The sequence below is a fragment of the Dermacentor variabilis genome, chromosome 6, assembly GCF_050947875.1.
Source record: "Dermacentor variabilis isolate Ectoservices chromosome 6, ASM5094787v1, whole genome shotgun sequence".
NCBI classification, from domain to species: Eukaryota; Metazoa; Arthropoda; class Arachnida; order Ixodida; family Ixodidae; genus Dermacentor; species Dermacentor variabilis.
Genome location: NC_134573.1, coordinates 170,070,045 through 170,098,044, shown reverse-complemented (window position 1 = coordinate 170,098,044; position 28,000 = coordinate 170,070,045). Strand labels below are relative to the sequence as shown.

The following is a 28,000-nucleotide window of genomic DNA, read 5'->3' as shown; positions in this document are numbered from 1 at the left end:
CTACCGTAATGAGCAGCGTGTAGGGCTGAGTCGCCGGCGGCGCACCAAAATTTTCTTCACTGTTTGCCAACGTTTAGTGGTCTGTTTTTGAGCTCCGACTAAATCGGGGCTTAAAATGGCATTCACCGCCTGGACTGCAGTGTCCCAGTTGCTGCTTTGATCGTGAGTAGCGAGCGTGTCTCGTCACCCCCGAGCGCGAGATGCCTGCCTCAGGGGAGGTGGCCGTGCCACACGAGTCGTGCCTCGTTCGCACGCGCTGCATGCTCGCGCAAGGACGCGCTGTCGAAAGGTGGCGAAGATGAGAGCGCGCGTGTAAAGCCGCGCGTGCGTGCGCGGGCGCGGCTCGCAAAAATGCGTGACTTGACGCGGCGCCGCACTTTTCACACGCAGTGGCCGCAGCATGCTGAGCTCGGGTCCGAGCGGCGAGTGCGCTCCAGCGGAGCAGGAAGGCTCGTCGCCGCCTTCCTGCAACGGGGAGCAGCCCACTACGGCCGTGGCAAACAATAAAGAGAAGAAGACGCCCATGTGCCTGGTCAACGAGCTGGCCCGCTTCAACAAAGTCGGACTCCAGTACAGGCTCGTCGACGAATCGGGGCCGCCGCACAAGAAAAGCTTCACCGTAGTGCTGCGCCTCGCGGGCCACGTGAGCACTCGCGGACCCTGCGTGGAACCGCTTCCGCTCTTCGCGCGTGCTCGTGTTAGCTTGGCACGGTTTCAAGAATGCTGCGCAGGTGTAACTTGAAGTTACGCCAAACGTCACGCATTACACGTGACGTGAAAGGGTGGCCTACATCTGCATTTCCTAGACATTCCAAAGCCTTGGAAATGTGTATTGCTTTTAAGAGAGACTGATTAACCAACTCATTTTTTTTTCTCTAGAAATCGTGGAATTTAGTGTTGGAAGAGAAAGGTTATGTGCGAGACAGGTTTTTCAGTTTCATAGTCGTGTCGTGAATAGAATTTAGACCAAAAAACTAAATGTCTTGATGGATACTTTCAGCGCTGCCAATCGAAAATATATGCGCATGCAGAATTAATTTGGACCAGGCTTTTTCGAACAGTATTGCTTTCCAGTTATTTACATGACGAGTCCCTGTGTAGAAAATTAATGAGAGTTAGCTTATATAGAGTAGATATCTTGAGCTGGGTGTCTTGCGGACAGTACTATGTAACACACGAAACAGATAGCACACTAGCCAAATGCAGCTTTTTTAACAGCCGAGTTGGGTGTGAGTTGACTCGTGACTCTTTACGACTCTTCTACTTGAGTCTCTTTATTCAAAGAAGGAAGAGACACTCGTATGATGTCGAATGCCAGTACTTCAGTGATTATAGTCCGATGTTCAGGTTCCTGTTCTCATAAACTCTTGTAACATGCATTCAGGAATAATTTGCTAGCTATTATTGGCTGTTAAGCATTATTGTGCCTAATATTTTTTTTATTTATTTGTCAAAAACCTTACAAGGCCCCTACATTGGGATTGAGTAAGGGGGGCATAGAATCAAGTAAGTACATACAATCTAGTAACAATAATAATAATAATAAAAACAACACCAGCCAAGTGCACAGCCTAAAAGTTAGAGAAACATATTAGCTACATAATGCTGTATATGAGTACAATAAAAAAGAGCTCTATAAGTTTGTAACAAACGTATTAAAGTGCAAGAAAGAGGTAGGAAAAGTAACACAGAACAGTGAGTGTGATATCAAAGGTTAACAAGGGTTAAGCGAGTTGTGTGAGTGCCTGAATTTTTCACGGTCAGTTTCCGCAACTGTGTTGTCGGGGAGGCTGTTCCAGAGCCGAATGGTACGGGGAATTGCAGACGAGTTAAATGCTTCTGTTTTACCATAGATGCGCATGAAGCTAAGATGATTGTATAATCTGTGCGACGTGTGCGATGACGTTTCTAGGTGTAGGGAGCGTTTGTTAGTGTGGTGGGCGTACTTGCGAAATAATGACAAAAGGGCTATGTCGCGACGATTACTTAGCAGCTGAAGTGAAAGGTGAATCTTTATTTTGAGTTACGCTAGAACGGTAGTTCTAGCACAGTTCATGACTGTAGTCTTCAATAACATGTTTGTATTTGCATTTTTCCCTTTTAAATTATAGTTTAAGACGAGTAGGCTCTGCTATACAACAATATGAATATACCTGACATTCAAACTATTAAGTTTCATTGGCTGTGTTATGGTGGCTTACTGTCTGCTTGATCATTGGGAGGCAGTGTTGGGGTAAACTGAAGTTCAGGTATTTAAAGAGTGCGGCATTCTTTTCAAACATGTAACATGGGGCTGTTGGTCCTTTTGTGTTGCCAAAATGGCAGATACATTTAGCTAGATAATAAGAAGGTTATGTACCTCAGTCTATGTTCTAGTGAACCGTTTGTTTTGTGAAGTGACTTAGGAACATTAGTGAAATGCCACTGGTGTGCATTTCGGCACAAGCAGAATGCCAAAAAATTCACACGAGTTCCAGTGAAAGACCTACAAAAGTGGAGACTGAGAGAGCAAGTGAAGGTTATTCGGTTTGTTGAGAACTGGTTCATAGCCCACCTGTGATGTGCTGTCCTTTTTGTAGTATTTAGCTTTAGCTTTTCACAAGTCAGTTTTCACATGTTGCTTGGAATTCTGCCTGGGCCTTGCTTGGCTAGCTTCCTATTTAGTTGAAGTATTTGTTTGTAGGCTATATCTTGTTGTGGGCCACTGCTTCTATACTCTGTCTCACTAATTCTGTGTAGTGCAGCTAAGGGTATGGCTCATGTTACCCAGTCAATAACAAGAGCTGGCTATGTTTTCTCAGAAAGGACGAGGACAAGGGCTCGCCCATCCAGTCGGCATCATGTGGAGGGTGATTGGAGGAGGATATTTCGCTCCACTACATGGAGTAGGTGCGACAGAGTGAAGAGCATCTTCATTGGCATGTGTGTTTTGCTATGCGGCAATGTTTTGTGCAGGCGTTATGAGCTGGCAAATGTCTCCAGTCGCCTTGCTGTTCCCTGGGTGTATCAGGATGAAGGCATAGTCTAATGCTAGCTTTTTAAATGACTAAGTAATCAACTGAAATCTAAATAGGATGGAGTGTCACAAGTGGATGGAAACTTGAAAGGAATGGCGGGCAAACAAGGGAAGCCTCTGCCCAGAGCTCCAACATTTCTACAAGATGGAAAATAAGTTCCCATGTTAGAAGTTTGGCTCTAGGTTGAGGCTTTCCTTGTTTGCCCCACTATTTCTGCTAAAGCGCTTGCTTTAGTCGTATGCGAGTGGGGCAAATGCCAGCTAACCTAACTCGCATGTTTGGCAGTGTCATCGCTACTAGCCTTAGAACATGTTATTCTGCTTAAACACCAGGAGGAGTACCAGGCAACGGGATCGAGCATCAAGCGGGCGCAGCATGCAGCAGCGCAGCGGGCCCTGGATGAGACATCCCTGGCACGGCCGGTGTCACGGGCCCCACAGCGGGCTCAGGGGCCCCTGACACCCACGGTGGAGCTGAATGCGCTAGCCATGAAGAGGGGTGAGCTGGCCACATACCGTGTGGTAGAACTACCCCGCAGGGCTTACATGCCTCCGCTCAACTTCCAGGGCATGTGCCACTCACCACGAGGCCCCTGTAAGTCCACTTTCTGTCAATCGGTCAAAGAAAACATTACACGATTACGAAGAGATAAGAGATATTTGAGCCACCAGCCTACATGGCTAGTGACCAGTTAAATACAAGTAATGACTGGCAGTACTGCACTGGGCACTACTAGTAAGAAATACAAACAATGGCTATACGTAAAACTAATTAGTAAACAGTTATTTGTACAACATGAACAACCACATAATGCAACTCAAGTAAAGGAAGTGCACAAATTTTATGACAAGAACAGATTAAACAGGTCAAAACAATGCTTGGTTAGAGACGAAGTAGTGCTTGCATATTACGTTGAAGTTTGTTGAAAGTTTTATTTTAAAGGGTAAGTCAAATGGTAACTCACCGTATATGCTGAATCAGGGACTTTAAGTTTGCTGCTGCTTGCACGTCTTGTGTTAGCACAGCATTCATAGTCTCCCGAAAAGAGTGCTACTAAAATGGTTCACTGAGGAAAAAGTGATGATGTGCAAAGCCAGCTTCTCTCGATGGAGTAAAGGTGTTGGACAAGTTGTGTATGTCTGGCCTCTTTTCAGAACGATGGCTAATATGGCAATGACTAACGATGACAGCTCCTGCTTCTGGTGCAGCATGGACCTCTAAAACTGACAGCACTCATCCATGCTGTTGCATAGGGTTTTCCCACTGCATGTACAGTCATGAGCAACATGAATATAATGAATTTATTGGTGCTGGTGTATACATGTTTGAATGCAGGCTAATTATGGATCCAATATGAAACATAGAATGTGAAAACAGCAATTCAAAACAGTGCAGTCGACATTATCAAAGTAGACAAAACATTAATTTTAAAAAATCGGCAAATGTAGCATTTAATAACAGGCACTTTCCAAAATTTTTGAAGAGTAGATAGCAAACGAAACATTCAGTTTCTATTGACATATCCTAGCAACAATTTCTGAAATGTATGCAACACATTTTTATAATGATAAACACTTCTATATAAGTACGGTATGTGTGTACATGTTTCTGGGGGTACTATACAGATCCAAGATACAAAATATGCAAAGCACATCTACAAAACGCATACAGTGAAACCTCATTCAACCGCAGTTGGCCGGAGCTCGCAAAAAGTGCATACTACACTGTAGCACTGCTTAACCGAAACAGCATGAGATTGCCTACTTACCTGTCAAAAACGGAATCAGAGATAGTGTGATGAAAGGGCAAAAACATACAGTATTTATTCACTTCATGTGACAAAAGTGTTATCTTTGTTTGATGCCTCGGTGGCCAAGCAGCGACGACAGCGGCCTCAAACTTACTGAAGCTGCGAGCCAGCTTTTCAGCCAGCCTCCTCTTCTCAGCAAATACTCGCATGGCGAATTCCTTGTTGGCATTGCAAATTCTCCGTGCATGGGCGTGGTAGCGTTGCAGAAGTTGCGGGGCACCTTATTCATTGTGGGTTGCTGTTCTCGTCGCGACGATTGCAATCATGAGGCTGATGTAACGCACATCTTCTGCCACTGTTGGGCCTGAATCGCCCATGCTGTCGACTTCTGTATTGTCTTCATCACTTTTGTTAGGCAACACTTCTGCAGCAACAGAAGCAACAATAGCGAAAAGTCGAACCTCGTAACCAACATCTCTTCATGGTCGCACCAGTGCTGCCGAGCACCTTTTTGCATTCTAAATGCCACACACCGTAGTCAACGATAGATTCATGTTGCATACAAGCGCCGACTTCCTCATGCCACGTTCGATAGCACGAACAATGTCCAATTTTTCTTCTATGCTCAGTACTCTGTGTTTTTTATCCAAGCTCCGGCATGACGCGAGTCCTACCTTGCACCATAGAGTTTCCTACAATAATTACTAGAGGGAACTCTGGCGCTGCAGTCCTTGTGCCACCATGGGAATGATAGGAAGTACATGGATTTGTCTGATCTTCTTGCTTGTGGATTCAGATGTTCTTGTGGCTTTGTATATTATGCTGTATAAATCTTATTGTTGTAAGTTTCAGTGCAATCTGTACTCTTCGAAGTGAAGAAGATGCCGCGAACATGCACAATTGCTATTAATTGCAGCGACGATTGAGCTTATCCAGGTGGCCAAATTGAAACGCGCCGGGCGTCTCAAGGCACTGGCATGCCCGCGATAAATTCATAAAGGCGTTTCATTCGCTTGTCGATGCATGCATCCGTGGCTTAATGGTTTCAATATCGGGCTTCTGTGCTAGAGTTCCTGTGTTCGAATCCTGCCGCTGGATAATTTTAATGATATTTATTTAATTATTTATTATGCAGTACATTGTTAAAAATGACAAGTTTACAAAGTCACAAAGCTGTTTGAAGCTGAAAGGACAAAGTTTAGGCAAATCCATGTACTTCCCATAATGCCCATGCTCGTACAACCACTCTCATTGCAGCTCCCGTAGACACTAGGGCTAGAGTTCCCTCTAGTAATTATTGTACGAAACTCTCTGCCTTGCACGGCACCAGAACGCTCTCTGGCACGGCGGCAAAATGATGTTGATGTGGCTTCACGTGCAAATGCACAGGGTGCTTTGAGTCCGTTCTGATCTCTGAGGCTTGTTGTCCTGCGAGGCCGCCTGATAAGGACGACACACCGCCATGATAGTGCAACGAAGAGTGGAAACACTACATGTTAACCGATACATACGCAATAAGCTGGTACAGTTTATCCGGATACGAAACATATGTTAAATGGTTGCTGAGTCGGGGATTTCACTTTACTGCTTTTAAAACAAAACTACTGTTTAAGGAGGTACGACTTAATGAGGTTTTGCTGTATAAAGAATTTAGATGCTGTAATGATACCATTGGTATGAGATAAATTTTAATTGTGTAGGTTTTGTTTAAACCCTGCAGGAACATCATTCCATACTTTGACATCAGCATACTTTGTTCTCTGCCCATAAGATTGTTTGACAACAGTATAAAAAACCTGCCTTGACAGAGGGAGTGCGAGTTTGTCCTGAGAGTGAATACAAGATCTTTTATGCTTAGCAGGCAACTTATTTACCTTGTGTTTAGAATTTTTGGTCTTGTTTGGAATGAAGATGTGACAAAAAAAATTTCCACTTTGTTCTTCAAAAATTTGGTGGGCCCAGCCACTACGTAATAGAGCATTGCAGAAAAGTCAACCTCTCTTGTTCAAGGGAGAATACATACTTGTACAGAGGAGTGTGTGCAGGCCTGAGAAAGTGTCAAAGGGGTAAGCGAGTAGATGTGCAGAGGAATTGAATTTTAAGGCCCTTCTTTAAGAAAGCTTTCTTGGGAATATTAGGGCTCCTGCAGAGCTAGCTTGGCCCCTCCTGCATGAAACCTGGGTTATCGCTTTCATGAGTGCAGGAAATGTTGGAAATGCCTTCTGAACTAACCCCCGTATTCAGAAATGAAACTTAACTTGAAGCTCATGCTTGACTTGAAATAAATGACGCCTGATGCGAACGCGTCCAAGACACTCCTTGCGTTTCTTTCAGTGCGTTCACGACAGGAGTAATTTGAATCAAGTCAAGCGTGGGCTTCAAATTAAGATGCATTTATGAATACGGGAGTAAGTCTTGAAGCTGTCAAGAAATACATACAGTCACAATGAAAAAGTGGTTTAATGACCAGTAATTGGAATGGTGTTTAGGCCTCCAATTTTTTGTATGTCGGCATTGCCGTGCAGCCTTGGAGCCTCTTCGACCATGGGCACTGCGTTTCAGCTCATATTGAATGCAACTGAACAAACAGCCAAACCTAATTATAACCAAATTAATTATAATGAAGTAATTGTAATCCCCTTTGAACTTCTCGCAGAAGTTCAATGCATTTACAGTGTCGTATAACGACATAAAGGTTTCTTAGACACGGTGTTAAGAACCATTGTAGCTCCGATTGAAGATTTACTGATAATTTCGGGCAGAGAAGGCTGTAATGTGATGGCATAAAACCAACTACTGTGGCCTTACACTGTACATTAAACCCTGCTGCTGAGTCCTGCACACTTGTAAACCACAGACTGCACCTTGGTTGAGTGTCGTGTACTGTTATGCCGGAATGAAGCTCGAATAGCTGGGTGTGTGGCTTGCGGTACATAACCACGGCCACGATAAACTGCTGTACATGCACAATAAAGTTAGGATATTTAGTCTATTTAGTTAGGATTTTAGCCTTGCATCCTGCTCGAATGTTCTTGGCAATTGCTCACCTTATCAGTGTTTTGTGAGTGCTGGCTGAGTGCTTCAAGCCTCTGATATTGTGCAACTCTTGTTACTGGACACCAGTGTAAAGTGTACAGTTAACGTCCGATTTTTTTCTTTGCGCTCCTCGTATTCAACCTGGTTCAGCATCTTCGGGCGGGGCATTTTAACGGTAAGTTTTGACATGCTCATTTGCCGCAAATCGTTGCAACACGGAACACCGATGTGCGTCAAGCTGGTGAGGCCAAGAGCGGCTTGTTTTTCTGTTGTATAGTGTTTCCGAAATGAAATCGAGCTGGTAGGCTTTGCCAGAATACGATGCCACTAGAGCGAAACATGACACTCACTTTGTGCCACCTGCAGTAGGAAATGGAAGTGCATTTGGGTTATTGTCTATTAAAAGCATTCAGCAGGCTTCTAATAGCACTAAATCATGAGCACTGTGACACAGATAGGTGAAGTTGTTTATTACAATAGGGCTGGTGGCGATAGCTGTGAATGTGACGTGTGACATTTGCTGGTTCTGGAATAGGAAACTGAGTGTGTGTCAGCATTTTCATGTGACACGGGCAAGGAAGCTGCTGTGGTGGGCAGCTACGGTTCTCGTTCGCATGCGTGAATTCTTTCGATAAACAACACAGCACCGAACAGCAAGAAGTGTGGTAGTGAACATCGAAGCATCTGTTGCTGTGGTGGTGACTGCGGCTGTCAGCGGATTGGTACATACATGAGAGTGCTGATTTGAGGCTATAGGATGATTAGAATAGGGATGGTGATGGCTTTGATTAATGCTGTTTTGCATCTGTGGTCACGGGAAAAAGTCTGGAAAATGAATGGTGATGGATTTCAGCATTCGAAATTTCTGACGTTCTTATACATTGGCTCTGTCGGGTATGGGGCAGAGCTGCGATGATGTCCAAATCATTGGGCATCCAGAAATTCGGTCATTGACTGCAATTGCTTTTTAATGCAAAGCTTTCTTTGGGTTTTTTCCCACTTTACGTGGAAGTTTCCTTTCTGAGTAATTGCCTGGCCAAGTAAACTCTGTTGATCCTGAAGACAGTAATCAAAAGCGGTGACGTGGCGGCCTGACTCCAAAACTACTGCACAATTTCCATCCTTGCAAATGTTCTTATGTGATTTGTAAAATGGGCTGATCAGGAAAACTGCAAGGGCACAGCACCCATACACCTCGGCAGTAACCAGTAGAGATAACCAACAAGTGTCCCAAGCAGCATATCTCAGCGATTCTGCTAAAGAGCTATTGCTTGATTTTGACTATCATCCTCTAATGATTTCTGTCCAGTCTTCTTGTTTAGATATGTCCGAAGGGTTCAAAAATCAACTGGTATTACCATATTGCTTGCACAATGCAGGCCTTTACTCGCCACACTACCGGCACATGAATGCTGCACCGGGTGGCTACTGTGCGACGCTAGATGTGGGGCCGCGTCGTTTCCATGGCGAAGGCCCTACAGAGCAGGCAGCGCGCCATGCGGCGGCACAGCAGGCCCTGGCCCAGTTGAGGAACCTGCCCTTGCGGCCAACACCCCCACAGCCTACACCAGGTGCAGCTGCAGATGCAGATGAAGCCAGTGATGAGCTCAAGTCTCCTGTCAGCCTGGTGCATGAACTGGCCCTCAAGCGTGGGCTGTCGGTCGTCTTCCAGGTAACGTGAGAAACTAGAGCAGCTAATATTAATGGGTCATGCTTTCCTTGCCCATCCCATGTCGTTTCCGAGGGTCTACTGGACTTACTATAGAACATACCATAGATTTATGATGATTCCCTTTGACAATTACACCAATGCAGCAAAAAAAAAGTGTTATAGACAAATTGTCACAGGCTGTTGCCACCAGCTTTGCTGCTCTCGGCAACGGCACTGGCAACCTTGTAATTTTTAAATGGTAAGAAGTTCGCACGTACGCTTTGCGTGCTGTCAGTGAAAGACCCCCCGATGCAAGCAGTGCTGAAAGTTCTTCCATACGATGAAACAAACGAATGATGTTGCGTGTCGCCAAAATCAATCGCCAAAAACTCGAGACATAACATTGTTTACAAATAGGACCTGCGCTTTCTGATCTAACACTCATATGAACTTGAAAATTAAAGTGCGATCTCACCTACATTTGGCTATTGATACTTTGCAGACGATACCAATGAGTGTAAAGCTGTGGAATGTACCAGTAATGTAGAGCTGAAATTTTTATGTCAGTACCCCTTTGAGAGTAACCAGGTATTGTGCCCCTTTCATAGGCACCAGTGGCATCAGGTCCTGAACCGCATGTCTTGAGCAAGCATGCGTCTCTAATGTACACCTGCAGGTGGTGCAGGAGAGCGGCCCCCCACACATGCGCACATTCCGGACGCGCTGCACAGTGGGTGAGATAAGTGCCGAAGGAGAAGGCAATGGCAAGAAGGCCTCCAAGAAAGAGGCTGCCCAGGGAGTGCTGGAGCAGCTGCGCAAGCTGCCACCGATTGAGCCGCCCCCAGGATCGGCCGTTACTGCGACCATCCCCGGCAGCGTGCTGCTGCAGAAGCGCAGGGCGCCCCCCAAGAAGCGAGCCCGCAACCTGGTGCGTGACCAGCAGGCTGCCGCACCACCGTGCGAGGTGAGTCCCTTGAGTCCCTTTGGTGAGGTCGCAGGCTCTCGGTTTCCAGCCACTGCATTTGCAAGAATGCAGCTCGATCATCTCACAGCTAGTGTTATGTGCAGTGTGTCAACGGGTTGAGAGACAGATATTTTTAGCAAGGGAAACTTGCTGTGTACATAGACACCCATTTCTAATAAGTATGTGGTTTAACATCCCGATATTGTGCAGTGGGTCATGAGGGACACCATAGTAGAGGGCTCTGCATTAATCTTGACCATCTGATGTTCTCTAATGTGCACCTAAATGTAAGCGCACGGGCGTTCTTACATTCCACCCCCATTGAAATACAGATGCTACTGGTGGGAATTAAGCCTGTCGCCACATGCTCAGCAGCGCGGCACAGGCACTGAGCTGCTGTGCCGGGTGCAGTTATTTCCAAGTAAATGGGTTTAAAAGAAAGGCTTTCCGCACATTACAGCCAGATGCAAAACAAAATCCTGATTGCTGCATTGACAACAGCCTACCATTAGAGTCAACATCATTGCTATTGCTGTTGCAACAGAACACATTTCTGTGTAAATTGGAGACTGTGTGCCACTTTCCTGCCAAGCATTATTGAAAAGAAATATTATTATACACGCAAGGGATGATAGACCCGTGTCTTCTACTTTTAGTGTTCGGGAGAAGTGCGTGCATCACCAAATGAACTAGTGAAATGGTTGGCTAATGCATGGCTTGCCGTTCATTTCGCAATGGGCGAAGTTGTTAAGGAAATGCGCATAATCAGCATGGAGGATATGTTGTTGTCCATCAGCAGCAACATAGAGATGTGATCACAATGGACAGTATAAGCATTTCTCATTTTTCAAGTGAATGGCAGCAAATTTTTTTGTTTTTGTTTTGGTGTTGCAGAAGTGTAATTTATTAATACAATCAAACCGTATTGTAATGAAGTTCCACCTTACACCCACCGTAGAACGTACACAAAAGTGGGTGCAAATGGTGGGTGTAAAATCCTGGGAAATAAAAAAAATAAAAATATATGCGAGCCGCCATGCACGCTGCATGCTTTCCCCGCATCGCCAGTTCCACTTGTCTCTATCCTGCTTCCCATGCGAAGCGTGTGTAGACTGTGACAGGTGTCAGTGAGGGAGGTTGTCTGCACAGTCGACTCATGTTTTGGAGAGTTGGAAGGGAGACGTGAAGCTGGCAATTCAGGCAAGTGCAACAGCTCGCTTAAAAAAAAAAGAAAATCGCAGTGCTGCAGCTGCTGATTGTCATACACTCAAACCTCGTTATGACAAAACAGGATATAACAAAGTATAAATAGAATTCCCCTTGAAGTCCTTATAGAGGTCCATGTATTTAAAAACCTCATTTTAAAGAAGTGAAATTGTCCTGCCAATGAATACAACGAACTGGATTTGTCTCCGAAACCAAAAAAAATATCAGACTGTTGCGCGCCAGTTGTATTGCTCTCTGTGGGGTTCAGCAGTAATTCTCTACGCCAGTTAAAAACTCCCGCGTTCCCGCATCAAATAGGCCATCTAGCAACACTGGTCCTTTTCATCACCATGCGTAGCTGCATGCCTGCACATAAGCATGAGCTATCTCACTTCTCCACTGACCTCCCCCCCTTATACGTGCCTGGCTGCGCGGCTCGCGTTGCACGAGAGATTAGTGCATTCACTACCACACGTCACTCCGCGCAGACAGGCACGGCGGGGTGTGACTTCCAAGTTCTCTCCAGTGTAATCCCTAGTGTCATGCACTAGTTGCGCCATGCTGTGTGGCTACGCGCATTGGTGCGAAAATTAGTATGTTCACTTCTCTCCTCCTCTACAGCGCGCCGCGCAGGCAGTTGCTGCTGGGCGTGGCCTCAGAGACCTCCGGGTGCAATCTCTGCGGTCACGCCTAGGCCATGCATTTACTTTTTGCCGCACGGGCTGGCAGCTGGGCATGGCGTCAGAGATCAAAACCAACGCGGCGAAGTTCACCTGCCTTCTCAATCGCACAGTGGAGCGCCGTGTTGTATGCCACGTGCTGCGCAATCACGTAAAACCCATCACAATGGAACATCTAAAGCAGCTATCTAAAGGCTGTCGCGTCAGGTGCTAAGTCGCGTGTTGCACACACTAAAGATTCTTTTCTTCTTTTATTCAAATTTTATCGAATGCATGGCTGTGTAGTGGCTCCCTGGGCTGCAAAGCCGTCTTTTTATTTCCATGTTTACAATTGTGCACCCCGTTGGGCATGTATTGCAATAAATGGTAATAATGAATGTAACTATGTAATTTTGGCACCCATTTGAGCTTCGCTAAAATGAGGTTTGAGTGCATACACTACAGTAGACTGACTCCCTTTAAGATGACCTCGAAGGGACCATGAAAATTTGTTCGTCTTAGCAGAAGTTCGTCTTATCAAAAGAATGATTGGCAACATGACCAGGTGCATCCAGATATCTTACTTCAAAATGGTAAATGAAGTAGACTTACAGCAGGGGAAAATGACATAAAAAGCATTTATTTAGCTGAACTTAATAGAAAACTGTCTTCTAGCAGTACTCTTACTTGGTTTCGTCCAGTCCGTGATGGATGCATTGCGCCTCTGTGCAAATCGGCGAGCAGCCACAAATTATGTCGTCTCGCCTAGCGACCTCAAATAGCCTTCTGTGCCTGTGCTGCTGGGAAAAGTTCACGAGCTAGTGAAAGTACGAAGGAGCGTGCTAAGCACGTGGCAAAGCAACGCAACCTAGAGGAAGTCTGAGTGACGTTGAGCAAAGTGGGGAAAGAGAAACGAGGCAAAGTGTCGCAGAGGAGGAAGGTAGACTGAGGCCCTCTGGGTTGACCTCCTCTGGCAGTTGCTGCAGGCTTTGTTTGCGGTAAGGACATACCAGGTTTGTCTTGTGATAACCTTCGTAGCCGTCTGTGGTGAGAGCAGCAGCGCAAACGAGAGCGTCATTGACGACTGGAAGAAACACCCGTTGGCTCCATTGCTTAGTGAGTACGGTACAGACGATGTGTACAATCTTGACGAGGCAGCCCTTTTTTACAAGATGCTGCCCACAAAAATGCCTGCAGCGAAGGACACTGCGGTCAAGGGTCGAAAGCAGGGCAAGGAAAGAATTACTGTTCTGTTCAGTGCGAACATGTGCGGTAAACACAAGCTGCCGCTACTTGTAGTTGGAAAGAGTTGGAAGCCTCGCTGCTTTAAAGATGCATGGCTGCGGCCACGGGATGAGCTTATCTACCGACACAACAAGAAAGCCTGGGTCACAGGCGCAATATTTGAAGATTACGTTCGGCAGCTTGGCCGCAAGTTCGCGGCCACAGGCAGGAATGTACTCTTCGTTTTTAATTGCCCGGCACATGGTGACATCCCACACCTGAAAGCTATCGGAATAGTATTTCTTCCTCTGAACACCACATGATCTCGCAGCTAATGGACCAAGGCGTCATTCATCACACGAGGAAGATTTACTGCCACCACCTGCTTAAGCGCATGCTCCTTTACTACGACAACAGCAAGGAGTACTCCATGGACCTCTCCGGGCCATATGTCTTATTGTGTGTGCATGGAAGCAAGTGGAAACCACTTCGATCATGTGGTGTTTTGAACACGCTTGCTTCTCGAAGGAAAGCACCATCAATGCTGATGCTGTCTATTCTGTACACTTGATGAAGAAGGAGCCGAGTATTGTGACCGCATCAATGCACTCGGCGCAGAGGATAGCGAATGCTGTGCAGTCGGCGTCACCGAGTATCTGAACTTTGAAAATGATCAACAGATATGCTACTCAGACATGGAGAATGAATCTACCGCTGATGCGACCATGTGCGATGACAGTGACGACGACGCTAACGAGCCCTCCCGAGCCCTCCCTTCGGGGAAGTTATCGGATCGATGAACGTTATCCGCAGTTTTGTTGAGTGCCACGGTGGAAATGCTCAAATGCTGCGTGTAGTTGGCCAACTAGAAAACATGACCCTTAGAGCCTCGAACTGCAGGACGCTGCAAACCAGCATATCTGATTACTTTAAGTAATCCAAAGATCCCCGAATAAAGATAGCGCATTCCCACAGCGAAATTTTTTGCCTGGGTTGAATTTTTTTGTGTGTTCGGTTAATTCGAAAACCCGCTTAATTCGAAGATTTTTTAAGGTCTCGATGGCCAAATTAGCGAGGTTTTACTATATATTGTTAAAACGAGTATCGTTATGAGTGGGTTCAAGTATAGCTGACTGTGAAACAGCCTGTAGACAAAATGTATATGAAGCAACTAGAGACGAAGTGTTTCCTATAGCCTTGATGCTAGTTAGCTTGGTTGCTTTAAAGGGACTGACAACTGGCCAGAATGTGTAGCGAGACATTGATGGAAATGAAACGACCATGATTTATAGCGATAGAATTCAGCAGGTTTGCTATTTAAGTAGGAATTATAATTTTAAATTGACAAGTCTCAGAAACCAGTAAGTGGCGCAGCCTGGTGGTGAAATCTTGGCATTTCAGATGTAGTACTATATGTGATTGCTGTACATAAGTACAGCCTACTCATTGCCTTAAATTGCAGTTCGAATATTATTAGGCGCTCGAGCTTTATTCTAGCATATTGCAAAGAAAGAACGCACTAACAATGTGGCACACGCATCCCATAATAGATGGCGGCACACGTGCTATCGTACGGTTGCGAGTTTGCAATTACTCAGATTTGTGCGGTGTCCCAGTGGAATACAAAATGCCATAGACTAGTGCCGTAAATGGGTGCCAGCACTACAATATTAGCACACGCGTTGGCTACGTCAACATGCTGTAAAAGTGTTGTTTTGCTTTTTAGAATTCGGCTTGGCTAAAATCTCTTAACTGGTTTCTGACCGAAGCAGTTGGATGAGCAACCACGAAAGCACGCAGCTATTATTGTAGAAATAATATAACACTTCGGAAAACATCAATTGCAGGAACATCAGCTTGATAAACAAGATACAGTCGTACCTCGATATATCGAACAGCGTGGTGCTTGCGAAATAGTTTGATATAGCCAGAATTCGATATATAAAATCATTTAAAAAATGCGTCAAAACTTTTGGAAATCAATCAATGATCCAAGGGTACAATCGGGGATCGTTGTTCGGAGTGCAACCGAAAGCGCACTCCGGACAACGATCCCCGATCAAGTGCCAATTATGGCACCATAAATACTCAAGTGAAGCTTCACAAAAAGTATTTATTTGGCTGAAAGTACTGCAGCAGTGTAGCGTGCTCCGTATTGACAGCCGCGTGCTTAAACGCAGAGTCCTCAACATAGCCTAGGCGATCCACAAACGATAGGCCGGTGCCCTACATATTGCGCTGCAGTAGCGGCATCAAGGAGCCAAGGCAGCTACAGCCCCAGTTGAAGTCGGGAGCGGGGCAACATCAGCGGGATTAACCCCGGCACCGTCTTCGTTTGGCCGCTACTATTGCTGTGATCTTCATGTCCATCAATCGAAGCATTTTGAAACACTGTCAATAACAAAGTATTAAGTGGCATCTGCCAAGGTGCCTGTGAGCCCTATGAGCCCAGTGAATTCGCGCAGTCGTGCGTCTCTGTGGATGTAAACAGCCAGTCCTTGTGAGGCACGGCAGATGCAGAGTGTAGCACCGAGGAGGAATCAGTGCGGCAAATGATATGTGTCGTTGACGTTGTCGAACTAGCCAAGCCGCCGCATGTGTGTGCCGCTGCATTCAAATGGGGCCCTCAGCGTGATCAATGTGTGCAGCTATGATGCGCAGCATTCGGGAATGCCCATCGCACCACTGCTATCTTGAAGGTGTTGCGGGAAAGCTCACCGCCTTTCAACAGAGCGCACGTGGTCTGGGGTGGCGGCGTTCGATATTATTCATTTTACGTCCGACCCAGTTCGAAATAAAAAATTTTTAATGCATGCAATTTTCCAGGTGATATAGAAAGTGTTTGATATACGCACTAATTCCACATATCCGTGTTCGATATATCGAGGTTTGACTATAATACTTTCTCACAGCTATGGCTACACATGTGATCTGCCTCTCACTAATGCTGGTGTATAATCACTATTGTGCTTGCCTATCACTGCTTTCAGCGTGCATCCAGTGAACGCCCACATCCTCTCTGCAGATAGAGAAATTCTAATAAATACTGTTCCACGGTGTTTTCTCCGTTACCACTTCATGATTAAACAGTCTGACTTATGGTAAGGTTTCCACTGCACTAAAAAAAATGGTATCATGAAAATTGGTTGTCAGTCCCTGCGAACCTTGTGAAGGCATAAAGCTCTCTGGCAGGTGTGTGTGAAGGTCTTTCTCAAAACTAGTGCTGCATCTGCGGACTGACCCTGCTATCGTCTGTGTGCAGGTGAACCCCATATCCCGGCTGATCCAGATCCAGCAGGCAAAGAAGGAAATGGAGCCCACCTACGTACTGGTGTCTGAAAGGGGGGACCCTCGACAGCGCGAGTTTGTTCTTCAGTGTAAGCTGGGAAACCTCACTGCCCAGGTATGACCACCTAGTTGTATTCTTACGCAATAGAAACTCGTTCATACGTTCCCGTTACATACGTTTTCCCGGTGCCAATGTTCGCAATCGAGAACACAAAAAATGACCCAATAGAGTTGCGCTAATTTTTTACCACTTCATACATTCCTGGAAAACACGATTTTGCGGTACTAACATTCAGTACATCGCCAAACTGCGATCGTCTGATACGTTTTCCAGCCACCAGATCCCATGTAAACAAGAAAATGCGTGATGTACGCGCAATCGAGAACAGCTTCACTGCAATACTCGTCCATCTCGCATGAAAATGTTGGCGCGCACTTAGTTTCTCATTTTTCTACCAGCAAATCTTCTCCAGGGTCATCGCACGTGGCATTCACAGCTGTCACCACCAATCCTATTGCAATAAGCATTTTTGCCTATCTGTTTCACAGGGCGTGGTGCCGTTAGAAGAGCAGCGCATGCTTTTAATAGGCAATAAACGAAATGCAGCCGCCATTGCCTGCTGCAGATACAATTGTATACGTTTTCCAGCCGCTAGATCACATGTGAAAAAGAAAAGGTGCGAGGTGTGCGATCAACAACAGTATATAGCCGTCTGTCTCAGGTGAAAATGACGGCACGCTCAGTTTCTTATTCTGGTACCATCAAATCACCACCCGGGTCGTCTCACACTGCATTCACAGCTGTCGCCACCAAACCTATTGCGATAAGCATCTTTGCCTATCTGTTTCGCAGCGCGTGGTGCGTAGTCACATTGGCAGCGTACTGCATGCTTTTAGTAGGCGATAATCCGAACGCCCCGCTGTTCCCTGCTGCAGGTGGCATGATGTGGGCATGACGTTTTGCTTTGGCAGCATCCAGTGTTGCTCACCAGCTCGATTTCATTTTCGTTTCCTGTTGCCCTCTTAAATCCGCTGGAGCACCACCAGCTCGACATGCAGCTCATGCATCAGCGATCCGTGCAACGCTTTGCCTTACCTAGATGTCAACAATAGTTGGCTCTCGGGAAATTTTTTTAGTTACTTCAGATCGTACGTTTACCCGGTTAGTCTGTTTTTCCTCGCATTTTTTCCCAAAATGTATGAACGAGGTATTCCTGCATACAGCTTTAGTGTAGTTTTACAGCAGTTTCCATAATTGCACAGGACGGCTATAGCCTGCAATATGCATGTTTTCGAAGTGACTTATACCACAGTGACATGCTTGCTTTCAGTGACCTTTAAAACCAAAGATATTTGAAATACATATGCCTGCCTAATTGGCTCCTACATGCGAACTAGCAGAAGGGAGTCAATGGAGCTCGCGAATTTCAGTGATTTTTTATTTCAGTGGTCATTAAAAGCAATCAAGGGACTGCGGTACTGCACTCCTGTCAACGATCCTTGTATTCGAGAGCTTGTGATATATTTTGCTACCACTGGGACATGATTGTATTCTGCACATGAGAGTGAAGCATTCTAATTGGCTGGAAGTGTAAACTTTGAAACTTTTTTTTGTTTTTAAACTTTGAAACCTACTGTGGCATGCCGTTATTCTGTAAGGGTCTTGAACAGCGTGGTTTCAGCATCACGACTGTCCGTCAGCTACACAAGAGTCGTAAAATTCAGTTATCTTTGTCGCTTTGTGCGAAAAAAGATGCAGTGTTCGAAAAGTAAAACATCACTGTGAATCGTTATCAGCAATCGGCAACACGTAAACGAAGCGTTGCCGAACCGGGATTCCCTGATAACAGTATTAGTAAGCGCCGATCCTTTGTAACATTGCATGAGAAAAGTGCATGGTGCAGCGTTCTTGCCGACTTGGGCCACGTGGACAGGAATACCTTAGTGGCCGTTGTTCGTAAGGTGGAAGGACATACTGTATTTACTCGCATAATGATCGTACCCGTGAATTTTTTCATCAAAATTTGATCTTTTTCTTTCCCTTGTAATGATTGCACCCTGCACTTGTCGCAGCGATATGTTGTGTGCCAAGTCTAGCTAATGATGATTGCGCTTACCATCTGTCGAATGCTACATGAGCGGCTCTTGAAGGCATACCAAGCGGTCTGCACGAACCCAACATTCTTAAGCAGATGCCCCATTTCATTTCTTTCATCACTTATCGCACTTCCATGAAAAAAGAAAAAAAAGCTACAACCAAACTTGCCTCGGCTTTATTATTTGTAGGCTTCATAATGGTTTTGGTCAACAACAACAACATGAAGGGTGCCTTTCGATTCTTCTTGTCTGCACTCGCGGGCACGCAACAAATCGTGAGCAGCAACAATAGTTGCCACGTTTACACTGATACGTTAGAAGTGTACCCTATTCGTATGCCAACGCTTATAACGCAGCTAAGATATTCGCCCACCCTTAGCGGAAATATGCCGTATTAGGATAGCAGTGAAGACAAATGCCGTAGTTTCCGCAGCATGCCCGCCATGTGTTTCTATGCCATTGGCAGCTAAGCGCGCCCATATCTGTTCCTGTCCCTTCAAAGTGGACATGGCTACGTTATTGTTGCAAACTTGCCGATATTAACGGTATTATTTACTACTTATATGGAAGAGGCTTTCAATGTGCGTAATGTACTCAGGAGAAGAAAAATAATCGTGTTCGCGTGCTCGGCTTGCTCCGCCGGCCGCCATTTTTGTTTTGGTGTCCCGTACTGGGAGCGGCAGCCGCCTGCTTGTTGACCCGTTGTCATCCCGCAGCAAATGCGGGATGAAAAAAGAAAATGTTTCTTTTCGTGGGAAACAGCGTAATGATCGCACCCCTGAATTTGCATCAATTTTTTTTACAAAAATGTGTGATCATTATGCAGGTAAATATGGTAAATGGTTGTTCCAAATCATTGAAGTGTGCATAATGCACATTTTGCCACACGGACAATTGCGCAAAAGCGAGAGCGACACTGTTATGGCATCCGATAACGCACCAGCCCAACTGTCAACGCATGCTCTATGCCATGCTGTTTATGCTGTGCGCCTGCTCTCTGGAGGAATGTCTTGAAAGCGCATGACGTTCTTCCAGTTTCCAAAATCCGTGTGCAGCAGTTGCTCACTCATCTCAAAGGCCACATTATTGTCGTAATAGGACTGGAGAGGGGCACACGCTGCCGTGCGCCTAGTTTGGTCACACTTAGGCGCTTTGGTACTTCACACTTGCCCTATTTTACCATGACCGGGTTCGAAGCGTTCGTTGTAACAGTACGGCAATTTATAATTCGTTGTCGCTGGAAGCAGCTTTAATAGGCAGGGTCAGAAAATTGTAATTGCACTGAAATGTGGTTGTTATAACTGATAGATCGCTATATCTGGGATTGTTACGAGTGGGTGCAACTGTATTCGATTCATATTCGGACTATTCAAAGTTGTTGAATATTCGTTTAATTTGAATAATAAGGGACAGAAAGAATTTTGGAAGTCTACAGAAGGAAAGAGAAACGACAGATGCAAGTGGGAGAGCCTTCGAAATGATTCTGCTGCAGAAAAACAGCAGTTGTGCAGATGCACAACTTTGCGAGCGTGTGCGTGGAGGAAATCACTTATGCCATAAGTGCTCACTGCACACTTTACTGAGAGCTACCGACATTATCAGCCATTTTGTTTAATCATGAAATTTCTTACCCAGATTCCTTATTTTTTATTGCTGATTGTAAATATTTTTGTTATTGAAAGTACCTAGGCGCTCATAATAAAAAAAAAAATTATGGAAGGAATATACACAGAATTTTTTTTCTGTCTCATTAGGTGCACGGGCTGACGGTGTGTTATTTGTCTAAGGGAGCATTGGCTGTGTGTGGTGCAGCTCAAAAGAAGGGATTATGCAGAGTCACTTTCCGATTGCTTAAATTAATTATCAGCGAAACCAGCTAATCCTCTAGAAAACACTCACTATATTATAGCAATTCAGTTGGCGAGCTTATAGTAAGCTTCTTACAGAGTACAGAAAAAGAAGAAGGAAATAGTGGAGGCTTTGGTGGACTGTTCATGTCAATTTATTCCACAGACATGCCTTAGCAATGTCTTCCTATGTGCTTTCCTCTTTGTCTTTGTCCAAGGAGCTGCTGACCTCAGTCATCATCACATTTGTCTTTGCTTCCTGAAGCAATGTGCACCTCGCTGTCGGAACCATCAGTGTTGGATCAAGAAGACGAAGAAATGCCTTTTTCCAGAAGACAGGCCAGCAATACACATTGCCTGTATCAGATATAATTTTGAAAATGCCAATTGCTTCATGAAAAACACACTCCAGATGTTGCATTAACTGATGTATTCTTTTGATGTTGCTGAATATTTTTCCATTTTGACTACCTGTATTTTAACCCTTCTACGATAATGCCACGCAGGCGATGTACAGGTATACCGAATGAATGAATAAATAAATAAATAAATAAATAAATAAATAAATAAATAAATAAATAAAGACAGAAATCACTGCACACGTGCTGCCATCTGCCGACCAAAACACTAATCAAGCCTCAGAAGCGTCCTTCGTCCAAAATGCGGGGCTCGTCGAAAATTGTTAGACATAGTAGGCATAATGGCTCAATACATGTAATCTGCGCCAAGAAAAAATGCGTCACTGGATGGTTTATTAGTGACAGTTGGCGTGTACTCAAGAATCACACTGTCACTCTGCAGCATCTCATTTCATTCTACTGCGGATGGAACATGCGGCACGTTAACTTACTATCGGTGACTATCGGTTCAATGCAAGGACATACAGCCAGGCACACACTTATGTAGTGTTAACAGTTCCGACGTCTCTGCGAGCTGGGTGTATATACCAGGTGTAGTTGACTTCACATAAACAGGTTTTCTCACTCCTATCCTTTGGAGTCCTTGTCATCAGCAAAAACACATCTGTGGATGTACTGCTTTCAAATATAGTCGATTCAGCTTGTTGAATTTAGCTTTTAATGCCAATAGTAATGTTTTTTATCTAATGTAAGAGTCACCTTGATATAACGAAGTCGGTAAAATTGGCAATTTGCTTCGTTCTGTTGAAATTTTCACTGTATTGAAATTCAGCCTTTTATGCCCCAAAATGAGTAGTTGGCAATGGATTTTTCTTGCACAGAAGGGGCCGCAAAGGTTCCTGAATTATTCGGCAATTGGAAAAAGCAAACTTAGATGAGAAAAAAATTCATTTTGTTGAATTTCAGAGTCAGCAACTAAAGATAGTTTCATGCCATGCCAACTATATCTTCACATTAGCGGTATGAAGTGAAGCGAGCCATGCTTTCGTGTCCACTCTGCCCTCTGGCTGATAGTGTCACCCGCATTGGGATGACGCCATCATGTAAAGCACCGGCAGCACGGAGTGAATGCCCGCGCACTTTGTGCTTTAGGTGTGGGTGAAAGTGCGTGAGGGGGAGACAAGGAAGATGGCGGCTTCATGGGTGCCACCTTCCCGCCTGAGCAAAGGAAAATGGGGGGAGGGGAGCGAGCTTGTGGTAACGCGATGAAGTGCGTGTGAGGGGGGGGGGGTGGACTTGGCGCACATTGCAATTTCTGGCACGCGTCTCGGCTGTGGCTGCACATGGCTGTAAGTGTGGCTGAGAGCATGCCCTGCTTTAGAGGTAATCTGCCACATGTGCAAAGAGTGGGCGTGCTGAGATGGCGGGGCATCATGTAAGCTGTCATCCAGCACAATTAGCTTTGGAGGTTGTGTAATCTCGAGTTTTGGTGGCCCGTTGTAGCGAAAGGCAGACGAATTATCCGCTCCCCGCTGCCTGCGCTTTTCATGATAGCGTCGTCCCAGTGCGGGCGGAGCTATCAGCCGTGGGGGTGGAGTGCATGCGAAAGCGTGGCTGGCTTCGCTTAATTCGTGCCGTCGACGTGGCATCAAACCGTACCAGTTGTCGCCGAATCCCAAAGTCATCAAAATGAATTGTTTTCTCATTAAAATTTGCCTTTTTCAATCGCCCGATAATTCGGAAAATTCTGCTGCGCCTTCCTTCCTAAGAAAAATTGATAGGTGACTGTACTTATTTGCATAAAAGGTTGAATTTCAATACAACGAAATTGAGATATAACAAAGCAAATTGCCGGTTTTACTTACTTCGTTATATCGAGGTTTAACTGTATGTGGCAGGTATTTTCGTGTTGGGTGCAAATTCGCTGTATTGAAGTTCAGCTGTAGTAAGTTAGCAAGAGAGCTGTGGCCACTGTAGCATGACCAAAAAGCTGCGATGTGCTTGTAAATGTGTGTGCTCCGGTGGCATTGATCCTTTTCAGGGCGTGGGTCCCAACAAGAAGACTGCCAAGCGACTGGCAGCTGAAGCAATGTTGCAGCGACTGGGATACTCGCGTCCATCGGCTGCCAACCAGGCCGGCGGTGGGACGGGGTCTACAGTGGATGGGACGGAGCAGCTGCCTTCTTCTGCCACTGCTTCTAGCACTGCTGCTGCCCGGGGAATAATGTCTCCTCTCAGCCCCCGTGGTGGTCGCCAGCTTGTGCCGGGCCTGTTGCTTGTGCCTAGCCAAGGGGCCGGTGGTGCGGGCCCAGCAGGCGTGGGTTGTGGTGTGGCCAGTGGCGGTGCCGGAACCGGCACGGGGAATCGCCTTGCATCAACCGGTGACCTTCAGGCAAGCTCAGCGATAGCAAAAGAACTGCTCGACAAAGGTAAGCATGATGGGTGTGCACTTTAGGTAACTGCTGGTGGTGGTGTGGTTAAAATAACTCGTCCGACTATGTATTTTGGCCAATCGCATCACTGAGAGAGTCTTTTGTTGAGAGCAGCTTTCATCTTGTTTTCTGGCTGACAAAGTTCCTTCTTTTTGCAGAGCTGACTTAATTACTATTCTGATAGTGGGATCATAAATCCACTTCAAAGTCAGCATCATAAAACTTACAATGACTGTGATGTGGAACTTTCAGAGGATGTGTGTTCTGTTCTAGATGATCATGCTGCCATAATCTCTTGCCCTCATGAGTGGTTTTGGATTTTAATTTTTTCAACAGGCAGTTGTTGTCTTCTATAGCTGATGAATATGTTAGTGGTGTTCTTGGCAATGCCAAGTCTAGTAAAATTAGTAGAAAGTAGAAGTAGAAATTTAGTAAAATTTTGGATACAAAGTGGTTTTGCTTTTGTGTGAAATCACTCAAGAATTGGAATGCGTGGTACTTCCTCAGAGCAACTTGCTCTCTCTGTGGCCCATTGTGCTATTTGAATCTCATTATTTCATGCATAAGTCTTCACATGTGCTTGCTTTGACTGTCCTTTTCTCATTCTTCGCTTTTCATTGATGCTGCAACGAGTAAGATCATACTGGCTGCAGTGTAGTGCCTGCTTCACTGGAAAGCTGACTACTGCATTATGTGCACCTGTGGGGTGGCATAGTCTTCTGTGGAATTCTTCGAGAGTATATACTGAATAAAAAAGGTTATGAATTATGGGTAGTGTCAGTGCCTGAAGTAGTTCATACCTCTCTCTTTTATGTTTACCACAGAGTCTTTTCTTTAGCGTGCTTGCTGCAGTGTTAAGAATATGCTGCACTTCATGGTAGTATAACAAATTGTGGCAATTTAATCCTTTTTGTTTTGTAAGGTGTGTCCCCTACGGCTGAAGCTCTCCGACAGACTGCTCCCGTGGCGGCGGCTCCGGTTCGTCCCAAGCAACAGTTGCTCTACCTCGCAGAGGTTCTGGGCTTTCAGGTCAGCTCCACTCTTGCACTTTCTTGCTGTTTGAGTAAAAAGACACTTTTTGATATGCGTGTGTGATGTATCTTGCTCTAATGCAAATGGGCCATGAATTGCAAGTGTAAATACACTGGACTCTGGATAAACAAAACTCGCTTAAACGACATGCCAAATAAACTGAACGACTTGTACCAATTTTGGTTGGCCGCCCAAAATCGCAATGTCAAGAAACTTCAGGTAAATGGAAAGCTTGTTCTTGTGAACTCCAGTTAAATAGAACCGGAACTGAAATTGCAAAGTACCGTCATCGGTCATTACGTGCCATATCAAATAGGAGCAGTCTAACAAGCATTTCAAATGGTAACTAATGCTAAACAGTCAAGCAAATCAAATTCATCAGACATTTGTGTTGCTGCGGCATCAGTAGCTGCTTTGCCGTGTTCTTGTTTCATATTTTTCTACGTCCTGCACTATGCTGGGATCGGCAGAAAGTATGAAATCAATTTCATTTCTTGTTTCACCATTAGGGCTTTTCCAAGTCCACTTTTTTTTCCAGCGCTTCCTGAAGAAGGTGTTCATTATTTAGAGCTTATTCTTTTTGGCGAATTCTACCAACATCTCTCCTCGAGTGCTCCTGGAATCCACGCCGCAGTTGCCAATTGCTTGCTTACCAGCCTGCTTTTTCTCCGCTTTTGCATTGAAGTCGGCCATGACTACAGTATACTGAGTTTGCACTTTTCGCATTGCCAATTCAAGATCTTCATAAAACTGTTCTATTTTTACATCATCGTGACTGGAGGTTGGAGCGTAAGTTTGTACTACCTTTATTCTGTACCTCCTATTCAGCTTTATTACGACTACTGCTACCCTCTCATTAATGCTGTAGAGTTCGTCAATGTTGCCCGCTATGTCCTTATGGATTAGGAATCCTACTTCGAACTGCTTCTTATCTGGTAGTCCTCTATAGCAGAAAACGTGGCCATTTGTCAGCACTGTATAAGCTTCGCCAGTTCTTCTAACCTCACTAAAACCAATGATATCCCAAACAATGCCTGATTCCTCAAGTTCCTCAAAGAGTCCTGCAAGGCTAGCTTCACTCGATAGGGTTCGGGTGTTGAACGTTGCAAGGGTCAGTTCCCATTGGTGGCCTGTCCGCCTTGGTCAGATGCACCGCAGCTGCTGGGAACTGAGGGCCATTGAGTAATTGAATGAGTCATTTGGAAAGGAGTGGCTGAATACTGCCCCAGGGAGCCCAATTCCTGTTCTGGTGAGGGAGGGTCTTGTTGGAAGCTTAGTGGTTCTTGCTGATTTGGTAGTACCTAGATTAGTATCATTTGCTCTCGGTGTTTTTGCCGGTGTCAGGTGCCACTCCAAGCCTGGAGATGTAGTGTAGTGGGGAAGATGAGTTCGAGTTTCCCACCTTCAGGGAAAAAAGAAAAAAGAGGATTCGAACTTCTGAATGTGGCAACTGAGCATCCAAGCTAGCTCAGTCAGCTAACCCTGCGGTCTTTCAGGCCACCTTATGTCGGAGAATCCCAGCCCAGACGATCCTACACGCCTGACAACATGCTTGAATTATCCGCGGTATATGGGTTTTGCTGATTCCGTCAGGTGGCACGACATAGTATTTCTCAATGGTTCTAATATCATGGTTTCGGAGTCTCCCGTACGCATGTGCGAAGTAGGTGGGGTAAAGTGCAGTGATCATAGGTGAGTGAGCGCTAGGATTCACCTCAGTTTGAAGAGAGAAAGGGTAAAATTGGTCAAAAAGAAACAGGCCAACCTAGACGCAGTAAGGGTAAAAGTAGATCAATTCAGGTTGGCACTTGCAAACAAATATGCAGCCTTAGAACAGAGAGATGAAGATGCAGTGAACGAAACCGTAACTAGGCTGGCTTCAGAAGCAGCAGTTGAAGTGGGAGGTAAGGCACCAAGGCAGCCAGTAGTACGGTAAGCTCTCCCAAGTAACAAAGAACCTAATAAAGAAACGAAGAATGAAAGTGTCCAACTTAAGAAATCGGATAGAATTTGCGGAACTGTCAAAACTGATCAACAAGGCAAAAAAACAATGATATTCGAAGCTATAATGTGAGAAAGACTGAAGAAGCTGTAAAAAGTGGACGCAGCCTGAAATCAGTGAGAAGGAAACTAAACATCGGACAAACCAAGATGTATGCACTGAAAGATAGACAGGGTAATATCATCAGCAATCTCGAAGATATAGTAAAAGCAGCAGAAGAATTCTATACTGACCTGTACAGTACCCAAAACAGCCACAATACCTCCATTCAAAGTGGTAATGAACAGGTTACAGAGGCTCCTTATTTAACTAACGATGAAGTTAGAAGGGCATTGCAAGGCATGAAATGAGGAAAGGCGGCAGGTAAAGATGGAATAACAGTCAATTTAATCAAAGATGAAGGAGACATCATGCTTGAAAAACTAGCAGCCCTTTATACGAACTGTCTATTGACATCAAGGGTCCCAGAGAACTGGAAGAATGCCAACATTATGCTAATCCACCACAAAAATCCACAATTTTCTCAACTTCAGCTGCGTATTTCTTCGTAATATTTTGCCCTGAGATAAGGGAATGTATAAGGACCACATTAAAATTAATAAAGACATGAGAAAGTTTGACCAAATTGACTATTTTATTGCCGCGTCCCCCTTAAAGGCCAACTACAATTAAATTTTGGACCACGTAAGAAGCTTCATTTCAGATAGTGTGCATATACAGCAGCCTCCCTGCAGTATTGAAAGTAAACACGTCCCGAAAAGCATTAAAAAAAAGACCAATTTTAGATACCAAAATATAAAGTAAGACAGCAACCAATACCACTCGCTATAAATGGTGCAGTACCTAAATATTAAGAACAAGCATGGTGCCTGGGCTATACCTCCAAGGTTAGGCAGTATCACTGAAGATCTTGGAGGCTATTTCTGTGATTTGCATCTCCTATGCTAACTACAAGGTGTCTGCATCGCATCTGCTTTGCGCTATTTAATGTGTATAGAAAACATTCGCCAATTACCATCCCTGCATCTTTGCCATTATTGGTTCAGTAGTACGTGCACAACCCACAGCCAATTCAGCCCAAGTTAAATTTCATTGCAGTTGCCCTTCAAATCTGCTGCGCTCTGTATGGCTCATCCCACTGGTGTTGCCAGGAAATGCTTGCTGAGCTCCACTTTTGTGCTTGGGTGCAGGTGCAATTCACAGACTTCCCCAAGGGAAACAAGCAAGACTTCCTGTCGTTGGTGACGCTGAACACGAGCCCGCCACAAGTGAGCCACGGCGCAGGCTCCTCACTGGAGGCATCCCACGACGAGGCTGCGCTGGCGGTGTTACGGACACTTGCACACCGAGGATTGGACACGCTGGGCCAACCGCCGGCAAAGGACACACCCGAGCCACCGCTGCGTCTGCGCCAATAAACACCGCCTGCTGCCCCA

General features: G+C 45.3%; 1 protein-coding gene across 1 annotated transcript; it reads left to right on the top strand.

The window, feature by feature from the left end:
* The first annotated feature begins 4 nt into the window (after positions 1-4).
* stau (double-stranded RNA-binding protein Staufen) lies at positions 5-28,000 on the top strand. The gene is made up of 9 exons (XM_075696710.1): positions 5-162; positions 391-643; positions 3,350-3,611; positions 9,183-9,475; positions 10,131-10,418; positions 16,770-16,910; positions 23,140-23,527; positions 24,453-24,559; positions 27,755-28,000. The coding sequence occupies exons 2-9, from the start codon at positions 401-403 to the stop codon at positions 27,980-27,982; spliced, it is 1,950 nt and encodes a 649-aa protein (XP_075552825.1). The 5' UTR covers positions 5-162; positions 391-400; the 3' UTR covers positions 27,983-28,000.